The 12,215-nt window shown below is 42.3% G+C and overlaps 1 protein-coding gene across 3 annotated transcripts in view; it reads left to right on the top strand.

Annotated features, from left to right (window-relative positions):
• Positions 1-11,726, top strand: part of PLSCR1 (phospholipid scramblase 1) — a 67,318-nt gene extending 55,592 nt beyond the window's left edge. For all 3 annotated transcript variants that reach the window (XM_088472039.1, XM_088472038.1, XM_088472040.1), the window contains one exon: positions 8,541-11,726. In XM_088472039.1, the coding sequence (XP_088328165.1) occupies positions 8,541-8,579 (39 nt within the window). In that variant the 3' untranslated portion in view covers positions 8,580-11,726. The remainder of the gene's footprint in view (positions 1-8,540) is intronic.
• Positions 11,727-12,215: the final 489 nt, after the last annotated feature.

The following is a 12,215-nucleotide window of genomic DNA, read 5'->3' as shown; positions in this document are numbered from 1 at the left end:
ACTACAGGCACCTCAGTTTAGTGTTGGTGCCTGCAGCTCTAGGACATGTAAGCTGTGCAGACAGCTTTATAAAATTTTTATTTTTTTTTTAAACTTTATTTTACTGAGTAAGCAGTGTTTGGCGTCCTAAAAAGGATGCACGCGCTGCTGCTCAATCACCCCAGCGTCGCCACGTTGGCGACTGGGCTAGTGTCCTCGGCCTGAGCTCCACGCACACAGGGAGCTGGAAGCTGCAGCCAGTGCAGAAAGTAGAAAGTGTAAGAGTGACTCCCTGCTTGCAGGGAGCCGTGTGATCACTGATTCTCACCCCCGGTCTGGGAGATACCGGCGGTGCTGGCAGTTGGGATCCAGATCCTCTCCGCATCCCCACTAGACAACCAGGGCAGCTGGGTCACAGGGTGCCACAGTGTAGGCGGCCATATTGCCTTGGGGTCCATGCTATGAGGGGGAGGTAGACTCTCCCCGTTAGCTCCTTCCCTGCCCCTGGGTGTTATCCCTTTAGAGGCATTCCATCCCATGGTGTCTCCTCTGTTACCTAATGTGCAGATTTTTCTACAGGGTGTCCGCCATGTACAGCCTCCATTTGTACCACCGGTGGCTCCTTTTGGTTCTTATGGCTCTTCAGTCTTCGCCGTTTGAACCATTAGACAGTGGACATTCGTTGGCTTACCTTGAAGACTCTTTTCCTTCTTGCCATAGCATCTGCCCGGTGGGTGTCTGACTTGAGCGCATTGTCCTGTCACTCCCCGTTTCTGATCTTTCATCAGCATAAGGCTGTCCATCGTATGCGATTAGGCTACCTTTTTAAGGTTGTTTCCAGGTTCCATATTAATCAAGAGATTGTGGTTCCTTCTTTTAGGTTCCAGATTCTACTCTGGAGGAGGCCGCCTTGGATATGGTGCGGGCCCTCCGGATTTATGTAATCAGGACTAAGGACTGTATGACTTTCACAACCTGAGCTAAGCAGTTGCTGGCCAGATGGATCCGTTTGACTATTCGTCACGGTTATGCGGCGACGGACCTTCCTGCACCGATTCTTTGGTCAGTGCAACGTAGTGAGTCTGCGGAGCAGCTGTGCAAAGCGGCCACTTGGTCCTCTGCCCTTGCATTTCTAAAGTTCTATTCCTATGACACCTTTGCCTCCCCTGATGCAGATTTTGGGCGAAGAGTTCTCAGCACAGCCCAGGAGTGTCCCCTCCCTTAGGGGATTAGCCTAGGGACGTCCCAGAATAAAGCCAGTGTTCCCTATGGAGGAAAAAGAAAAGGAGATTTATATGCTTACCTGTTGAATCCTTTTTTTTTTTTTCCATAGGGAACACAGGGCGCCCACCCTGACGCCCCTGGTTAATGGGGGGCCTTGCTTTGCTTCTGGTTCCCCTGTCCACATCTGTTGTGTGTTTTGGACCTGAGTGCATGCCGGTCTTCCTTCTCCGCCTTCTCGTTCCTTGCTTTAGGCTTGTTTAGTTAACTGAGGTGGCTGGGGGCGGGGCATAGAGGGGGAGGGGACCTAGGCTAAAGCTGGGTACACACTGACAGATATATTGGCCGATCAATTGACTGGTCAATTTATCTGCTGCCTGTCGGCAAGTGTGGTGTACTCGCGATATGTCGGTGAACGTTGTTCACTGACCTGTCGCATTGACTGTGCTGCACAGCCGATGGACAGATATGTCTGCAGGGAATACATATTCCTTGTGTCCGGCGGTTAAAATCCTGACAGCGGCAGGCTGACATGGCTGAAAATCCCGATAGTCCCCAGGTAAGTATCAACTAACCTAACCCTCCCCCTCCTTAGGGGTGCCTAAACCTAACCTCCCCCTTCCCCGCCGCCTAAACCTGACCTCCCGGGGGGATGCCTAACCCGAAGTCCCCTAAGCTTAACACCCCCCCTGCGAGGCCCGGAATCACTTCGATCGGGGCGCCGGTCTCCCGACTTTGATAAAATGACAGGTATCTAGAATTAGACACCTGTCATTAAACCCTCGCCGGTATAAGGCAGTCGGGAAGCCGGCGTCGGGCTTTCGTCCGCCGGCTTCCCGATTTGCATTCACTCTGCAGACACATCTGTCCATCAGCAAGTGTATATGGGCAATCAACAAGCCTGTGTCCCCCTATGGAATCAAATAAAAGGATTTAACAGGTAAGCACAAACTCCTTATTGCTTCTATACCAACTTTAATGAATCTCCTGCTTTAAGTGCTAACAAATCTTTGCGTCTCTTTTGTATGTCTTGTCTGATACTTTTGCCTTCTCTCTCTCTCCACAAAAATAACCTGAGTCTCCAAAAGTGTTCTAGGAGATGAATGGGGAAGGTTTGTAGGAGGTAGAAAATTGTTAGTAAAATATTCATCCTCAGTCTAATATTCCCCATGCAGGAACAATCTAGAATCCATAGGGTAGGAGTCAAAGTGGACTTTAGCTGATAAAGGCTGGAAATTTTACTGTAACAGCTGTCCTATGTAACACACACCCTGGTATTGATGAGGTGTGTAAGATGTTCCACTATCAAGTTGCTGTGTCTATGGGTGTATCCAGTACAACTGGATTCCTGTTCAAGACCAATGGCACAAATACGCATTATTTGTACATGATCCAATTGCTTCCCCTCCCTATAAACAAAATATCCGGTTTGACTCTAATTAGCAAGGCCTCCATGCTGACAGCACGATTGGACAAGGATTTTTTTATTTTTATTATACCAAACAGATCTGTGAGACTTTTTTTTTTTTTTTTTTTAATCTTTATTTTACTTCCAGCCAAGGGTAAATTTATAGTCATAACCTGTACAGACAGGTTAGTGAAAATCTCAAATCTTGCAGGAGGCCAGTCTGTTATTAAATAGGTAATTGTTCATATTTTGTACACTGAAGTGCCAAAACTCATGGGATAGCAGTATCTTGCCGCACCTGAGGGCCTCATTTGCCTCAGAAAGCTCAATTTAAGTGGATAGTGAGGTAACAACTGGAAAAATTACACTATCAGTTGTTTACAAATGTATCTTTAAAAGCAAATACATTAAAGTGTCCTCTAGCTGCACCCTGCAGTATGACTCATGAAGCTTAAGTGCCAAAATCAATGTTCAGAGGTGTGTTGGAAAATAAAATGGGGTTATATAGTTGAGAGCAAAAGTCCAGTTAGGGCACCTGTTGTAAATTTAATCTTAATGTCTGGAATTCCTTTCCAGAATGTTGCTGTGCGACACTGGATGTATTTCTTCTTCTTGATAGCTTGTTTTTTTGGATCAAGCATCCAATTGTCCTCTCCAACCACTGTCAGATCTACTTGGTGGCTCCATCTGGTCCAGAATGTTGTTATAAATACCCAGTTATCTATAATTGAGAGCATATAAATGTTGAATTAAAGATTTCACACTTCTCCTGGAAACCCCTCCGCTTTTCCACACTGTGCATCCTTGCTGTAAGCTAGCAATTATGACCACACCTAGGGGCATATTCAATTAGTTGCGTCATATTCATATCGTTGCAGACTTTGCAACCACTTTTGAACTGCGACAGGTATGTGTGCTCCGGATACCTGCAATATTGAATTATAAAAAAATTGGTTGTAAAGTTTTTTGCAGCCAAAAAACAGCCGGGGGGAGATGTGGTCACAGAACACCCCTGGAACTTGTGTTCTGGCCGCTTCTAGTCTGCTCTGCCCGGCTGTCGCATACTCCGCACTCCGGTGAAATGCGCTCGCACACTGACAGAGCTCTCACACACTGGGGATGACTGGGTTTCACCTAGATGATGGGGGGTGGGGTCTCATAACATAGGGCTCGGTGAATGACACACTTCAGCATCTTTGAAAGGTGGAGGAGGAGGACAGCGCTGCAGAAGGTGAGTCATTTTTGATTAATTATGCTAATTGCAAACTTTCAGTTGCTTAATTAGTCATTAGGGTGGGGGTGTTAGGGATTCAGAAGAAAGTCCCTAAAACTAAAGATATATTGACAGATAACGGTCATTTATACACAGTGAACGGCCATCATCTGTGTCTTGCTGCGGGTCCCGGTGACCAGGGGGCGTGTCCCGCCCCCCTCCTCGCGGCTGCCGCTGTGTGTGTACGGGCGGTCTGCACACAACCTGTACACACCTGTCGATGGATAGATATGTCTGCAGACATATCTGTCCATCGGCTGTGAAGCACAGCCAATACGATATGTCGGTGAACGCCGACGTTCACCGACATATCGTGGGTACACACTGCCCGACGGGCAGCAGATACGTTGGCCGATCAATTGATCGGTAAATGTATGTCAGTATGTACCCAGCTTAACTGAACTTTGCAGGCAACAACAGATTTTGTTAAGAGGAGAGGTTTGAATGTTGAAACAAAAAAAACAGCAGAACAATAAATATACATACAATTTTCTCTTCACAGTATAGGACTTTCTAATGTTTAGCTGTTTGTCAGAAAAATGAAAGTGCTGCAGGAAATCAGAATAGTTTGAACAATATCTGTTTACCACATCCTGTGTGTTACTTCGTTATTGTATGTAACAGGGGACAAAAAAGTTGTAGCCAGAGCCTCCCCTGTCATACTCCTGAGATTTTATATAAAAATTATTGGAATAATACTCAGAGGATATTTGTAACTTACAAAACGTGCATAAAGTGGTCCTAAAGATGTGGTAGAACTCTTTCCTATATCCCGCCCCCTTCGTTGTCTGTGCCTTTTCATTAAAGGGACAGTGCGTACCACAAAAAGGGGCGTTTTCTCAAAAGAAATGGGCATGGTTGCACAATAGTATCCCCAATTCAAATTGCGCCACACAGTAGCACAATCTTATTCACATTACACTGCACATAGTGCCCCTGATTCACATTACACCATATAGTAGTGTCCCTTATTCGTTATGACACACAGTAGTAACCATTATTCACAATACCCACATTAGTGCCCATTATACACATTGCCCACAGTAGTGCCACTTATACGATGCCCACAGCAGTAGTGCCCTTTATACAATGCCCACTGTAGTGGTGCCCCTTACACAATGCCCCAGAAGTGGTGCCCTATTAGAAGTGCCCACTATGTAATGCCCCCTATTAGTAGTACCCCTAGTGGTAATGCCCCCAGTAGTAGTGCCCCTTGCACACACAAAACGCACAATACTTACCCTAAGCCCCGCTCCTGCGTCCACAGCCGTCCGATCCAACTACTGCTCTGAACTATGCATCTCTCCCTTCAACCACTGCAGAGGCTGGAAGACTGAGCTCAGGAGTGAACTCCAGCCTCCGGCTACTGCTGTAGGGAAGGAGCGGGCACCCGGCAAATGGAGTAGGCAGCGACGGTGCCTCTACAGCCAAGCACCTCCCTGTGGCGCAGGGTGACTGGCCAGGTAAGGTGGGCTGGAGGAGTTCTGCTTCCAAATAGAACTGACGGAACGCAGTTCTGCCCTGTTCCGGCCCACTTAAACCCCTGCTTATAAACATCATCTTTGTTTATTGTAGTAATTTTTTTTTTTTTTTCAGTTAACACATCAGCTTTGTGGAGCTCCCTGGGACTGTAGCGAGACTAGATATGAGGCAGCAACAGCTCAGCCTTGCTTCTACATAGTCATACACTGCTTGCAGAGCTGGGGGAGGGGCCACACCACGAGCACTAAGCTGCACAGAAAGAGAGCAAATCGAGGCATGCCTTGAGCACTGATACACCTTGGATGTGTCATGTGGCCAGGTATTGCACTGCAGTGTTTAGAGATTGGAGCTCAGTCAGCAAAAGAAGTTCCAGTGATGCAGGTAGGAGAATAAATGGACACTGAAGCTTAGTGTAGTGAGGGGAGAGTTACGATGCGTAGGGGGCGAGACAGGCACCCAGCACTCAGACCCATCTACATATGTGCTTCCCCAGCCATTGACCTCACCGCATGTCACTTGTCTATGGCCATTTTGCGAAAGTTGTGGGGTATTGGAAACAAGTACTGAAGTTCCATAATGATAATATGGGCACACATTGTGTCTAGTTACTATAGTTTTAAACTTTAAGTTCACTATGCCTACTGGCAAGAGGTGTCCCATGTGCAGCCTCTATGTGGGCCCACTCCTCTCAAGCAGTGTAGCAGAAGCCAGTCTACTGCGCATGCGCAGGCTTCTGGGAACATGGCGGCCATGCTATGTTATGGGAGACTTCTCTATTGCACATTTTTCCAGGAAAATGGCCGCTATGCCATCTTCCCAGTGATTTATGTCAGCAGTGCCGGCTGATGGAATGCCGTGGTGGTAATTATAATATATATGGGTGCAAGGTGTGTGGTGTGGGCCCTCGTCATTGGCAACAAATGGATAACAAGGTTACATTTTATTAACAGTTGCTTATTTATTAAGTTGCTTATATAGCGCAGCATATTCCGTTGCGCTTTACAATTGGAAACATTTATAGAACAAAACTGGGTAATAACAGACAGACATAGAGGTAAGAGGGCCCTGCTTGCAAGCTTACAATCTACATTTCATCCTTGCAGTCTAAACAAGGAATAACATTGAGGTTTTTTGTTTTTTTTTTACATTTCACCACTGCTCCCATCCAGTTGGATGCTAGCTACACCTATTGCTGCATAATGTTAATATTCATGACAAAAATAAATCTCCTTATAAAATGTAAGGACATTGGCTTGCCTGGCTTAGTCCCATGACACTGTCAGCTATCAGGATAGTGTGTGCAATTTTTACTCCCCTTCAATGCACTTGACCACTCCTCCCCTCACTACATCTATAGCTGCCTCTCCACCTCCCTGATCTCTTCGCCCCACGTCCAGCTTCATGGTTTCTGCCATGTGCTCCTCCAAACCCCTGGAGTGCCCTCTTTGATGTAATTTTGCTGTATGTTCCTTCCACTGTGTATGTGCTACGCAATACTTGTGGTGCCATATAAAGTTAATAATTTATTTGCAAGCTCTGTTTCTAAATGAGCAAACTCCTCCTCTTTCTCTGAAAACTAAGCTAAACACATTATACCTTACTGCATCTACCAAATATTTATTGCACAACTTTTTAAGATTAGCTTCATCTGTGTAGTTAATTGTGGCACAGTGTACGAACTACTAAAGTTGCCAAATATATATATTTCTTTTAAACTCTGCTCTATAAAACAGGCAAGTTATGTATATTGAAGGTCTTCTTTGTGTGCATGAATATTCAGTATGAAACCAGCACTTTTGTAGCCTTAATCTCATTCATTCTTACTGTAGTGTTTTATAATAAGCAAAACAAACTATCACTTGGCTCATTTGAGTGTCTTTCAAAAGAGTAAAGGCCCTCATACATCTGCCGGCCGATTCCCTGGTTGTAAATGCTGATCGGCGGCCATCTGTGAAATTCTTATTAAAAATTTGCTGATTGTGATCATATTTTGGTTGGGATTGGCAAATCAGGGAAAGCAAACCTGTTGGATTTCACCGATCCCCCGACCCTGGTGTGCAGGGATCGGGGAATTGCCCAGTACATCACAGATGTATGGGGGCCTTGAGGCTGTCCAGCTATGAATTTTGAGTCTTCCTTATAATAGACATATATTTACAAGGAAATAAAAGCTTTATACAATGCTCTCTAAAGCATTAAAAAACATTTAAAAGTGACTGTGTAACGGCAATGCAGATAAACAATGCTGGTGGCTGGATATAATCAAAGGGGCATATGTATCAAGCTGATTTTTACATTAAATTATGCAGAAACTGTGTTTTTTGCATAATTTTATGCCTCAAGGTATAGCAAAAATGCATTCCAGCAACTGCTATAATGCAACGGCTAAAAATGTCAAAATAAGAAATTATGAATGCAACTTATGTTTTATACTAAACTTTTACTTGAGTAATGTTATGACAGAGGTCCTAAGATCCAAGGCTGTGTGAAATCATAAAATAAAACAAAATAAAAACAAAACAAGAAAACAAATAAATCCACACTACTCTGAGAGGTGCAAAAACGTACAGATTGTACATATAGGAAAAACTCTTTAAAATGATAAACAATGAGGAAATAACCAACTAAGCATATGCTTATAGCGGGCTCATAAATGCTAAAGTCCAGGTAATGTGAAGTATGCATTGTTCCTATATACTAGTGTCAAAATGCAGGATATTTCACAGAAATTATTAGCACTTAATATCGCAGTCATTATTGTCAATGAGGACTACGATCTGACCCTATGTACTAAACTCCAAAAAGTGATCATGTAAGCCTATGGAGGCTCCAGGGGCAGGAGAGAGATCTTTCGATATCTCTCTCACTGCCCAGGCTGGCTCCGGAAGCTCACACTGTGCGCATGAGCAGTGTCCACTTCCCCCAGAGAAGTCTCACTTCTGCTAAATGCCGTGCAACAGCTGTCCCTGCGAGCTCCCCTTTGTACATAGCTGGGATATTTTCATGAAAAATGAAAATATTCTCTGCGTTTATTTGTACATAGACCCGTTGATATCTATCTTTAAGTGTTGCATAACCAATCAGTGAATTGTGAAATAAATTGTGAAAGTAGAATTATTTGAGCTGTAATATATGAAATTTGCTCACTAATGTTCATATTTAAATTTTCTCTCACAGGATTTCATGTTTTTCGAAGAAACTGGACATAAACACTAAAATCTGAAGATGCATTTTCAAGCACGCCAACAGATTCCAAAAATCAGTTCTGTGTTTTTGTTTTTTTTGCATTTTACTATTCAAGTTTAAGATTTTATCACGTGAATTTTATACATTTTAGTATGTTTTCTATATAAATATACACTATTCATGTTGCTGTATTTCTTGTCTGCTGTGTGAAGATTACAGTTTGGATGGTTACTTTATTTTTACCCTTAGTCTTTAAATATTTTCTGCTTTCACCCCCAGGTTGTTTATACAGGTTGAGTCCTCCATATCCAAATATTCCGAAGTAATGTTTTGGTTTTTTTTGTTTAGCATGTCTGAGATAGTGAACCCTTAGTACAGATACACACTGTCAGATTTTTCTTCAGATCTGAACGATAACGATTTAAAAATCGTTCAGTCGTTCATATCTGAAGGAAAATCTGACATATCTGACATGCCTGAACGATGCGCGATCCCGTTTGTCAGATAACGATATCTGACATCTGATGTGTTTGCAGTCAGACTTGGACGATTCCATTCATTGTAATGCAGTCAAAAATCGTTCAAAACTTTGGTAAAATCGTTCATCTGACAAATCTGACCGTGTGTATGCTCCATTACCCCCCTGTGTCATGGCCCTAATCTTCCACCTGTTGCTGTGCTACTGCTGTTGCTGAATGTTGGTCTTGAGAGGGAATACTATGGCCAGTGACTGAACAAGTCAGCGATTACGGCAATTGGTTCACTCTCTGTAAATGTGAATTCACATTTCAATACATTGAATCTTCTAAAGCAAAGTTAAGCTGCCAGAAGTATCAATATATCATAGGTATTTTTTTTTTATCAGGTTTCTGAAATATGTCTTAGTGATCTGCTTTAGTTCTGCTGCAGTTTTAGCCTTTTCGAGACTATTCTCTTGTTTAGTAGAACTTCATGGCTTTGTGTTTACATGATTTATTTAATATGCAAGATTTTAACTAATCACATTTAATTAAAACCTAGCTCCATTTAAAGCAGCCCAGTTTAATGAATGTACTATTTGTGATATGGCCATTTATATAACACCTGTTGCCTCATTTTGTGCGATCATTGTGCCAAACACATTGATATGTCCTATGAACACATGTTTACAGAAAAATGGTTTACGTGCGTGAGTGCATTGTCAGTATTTGCTGTGTTTTTTTTTTTTTTTTTTTTGAAGAGTATATCAACTCCCTATTGTTGGGGAAGAGATGGTGACTGCTTGCTAACTAGACCAATATATTTTTTACTGCAAACACATATAATCCAAGTTTAAGTTGGCAGCTATATTTTCTTGGTCTGATCAGTCTCAGTAGTGTTGTAGATGGAATCGTGATCTACAGAGTGAGTGCTTGTTTTGTTCTTGCACTTTAAACCAGTCATCTGCATTATGATTAATGTTGTGGTCTTAACCTACCACCGTGCCTTTTCAGCTAAAATTATGGAATATATAGTATAATTTCCCTTTTTGTTTGTGCTAAGGAATATTTAAGGGCATTACAAAAATCATCTTTTATTTTTTTAATGTTTATACCACTAAAAACCTGTATGACTCACACATTGGTGATGTCAAGTACAATTATCTGGCATGATGTGGTATCGCTGGCATTTTCTTAACACTTTTTGGGTTAGTAGCCTAAATGTGGTGGTGTTCCATCAGCCACTGCATAATCCAACGTTTACCCTAAAGAACATGCTTTTGTTTTGTGTGGTTTCCGCTTTCCAAAATTTTGTATTAAATGTTTAAATTGTGTAATAGACACATTGTTTTGTATACTTGCAGAGGACTCTGTTTAGTACTCGGATCGTCAAGACCAACTTAATTGCTTATGCTGGGCATACACTCAACAATTATCTGTCAGATATCTGTCCAATCTGGCTGGTTGGAATGAAAATCTGGTAATGTATGGGAGCAAATGACAATAGTAATTTGCTCCCAAACACTAGAAAACGGACCAGATTTTTCCTTCCCACCAGACAGATTTGACAGATATCTGACAGATAATTGTAGAGTGTATGCCCAGCATTAATTGTGTGTACCTTTTTTATTGTATTGCTTATATAATATAGTTTATTTGGGCCGCTGTTATCACTGGGAAACAGCGCTATGGAGTGGGGATATTCATCTAACATCCATAGTGTATAATAAACGAGGGGTGCACTCACCAGATTGTCTCAAAAGACAATCTGGTGAGTGCACCCTTTGTTTATTCTATAGATTGAAGTCACAGTAATGATACTTCGGGATCTAAAAACTACGAACTGTGAAATACAGGTTGGTTGATATTCCATAGAGTAATGATTATTAAGTAGCCAATAAAACTGTTTGCTTTGAGTCGTGTGTATTTGTACACACATTTGGCTATTTTTAAAATCCTTATTCTGTGGATAAGTTACTGTTTTTAAATATGCTGCTCTGCATCTGTTCTATGTTGTGAATAATACACTGAGCTACATCATTGAATTTTTTCACATATTTTATATCCGTTTCAAAGATCAATCCTCAACTGCTTCCATCTGGTCATGTACTCCTGTTTACTTTGCTGCCAGCAGTTATGATTTTACTAGAACTTTGCAAATATGATTGAGTCATGTGACTGCAATCAGCAACAAATTGCTCATTCCTGGCCACTATCCGTTTTAGCACTATCTTACTAAATCACTTTCAAGCCTTGAATCTTGTTTGATTTGATCACGAAGTGCTTAATTAAGGAACATTGTGTCATCGCACTGACCAATTTTATATTTTACTACTGGTCACTATATAGTTTAAAGGCCCCCATACACAGTGCGATATAGCAGCCAATCCGACTGATTGGAACTATATCGGCCAGTGCACGCTCCCATGGGATCGTACATCGCTCCTCCAGATCTTTCATGCTGCACATAAGATCTGGTGATGCGATATATGATTCCATGCAGCGCTATGCGGGTGTGGGAGGGGGGTGCCAGCATATCAGGCGGTCTGCCACCCTATCGCTCCATGTGTGAGTACCACCCGATGGCCATCGGATTGGCCGTCTCACCGCAAGGTGCATATCGCACAGTGTATGGAGGCCTTAACTGTGGTATAACTGTCATACATGTATATGCAATTACTCATGTGTTAAGATAAAAATAAATGTATATGCATATTCAGTCTGTTTTTGGGTATTTCCTCTTTTGTATACAGATTTGTAGGTGATTTAGAAAAGCAATTGGCAACAAATTCAAACATTGTCCTATGAGCAAATATAAAGGTTTTTTGTGTCTTTATATAATACCTTTGCAAAAGTATTCAACACCTAAACTGTCAACAGATTTACCTATTGCAAATGAGACTTAAACAAACAGGTTGTTTCAGGCATTATTTTTTTATTGCAAACTACTAGACTCTATTTTTCTTCTTCAGGGTCCATAGGGATCCACATGGATATTATGGTTGGAGACCAGGCACCAATCGGTTAGAGCTTCAGCTCCCAGATGACTCTGGATCCTCCTTAATATATACCCCGCCCCTAGCCACAGGACTTCAGTTGTTCGTTTGGTGCTGCAGGATCAAGATGCACCTTTGTAACAGGACTGCTCTGGCAGTCCTAAGCTTTTATTTTATGTTTTTGGGTTGGCAGTACTAAGCATCTGAATTAA

Source organism: Taudactylus pleione, unplaced genomic scaffold, assembly GCF_031769625.1.
Source record: "Taudactylus pleione unplaced genomic scaffold, aTauple2 ptg000120l, whole genome shotgun sequence".
NCBI lineage: Eukaryota > Metazoa > Chordata > Amphibia > Anura > Myobatrachidae > Taudactylus > Taudactylus pleione.
This window is presented reverse-complemented; position numbering and strand designations above follow the sequence as displayed.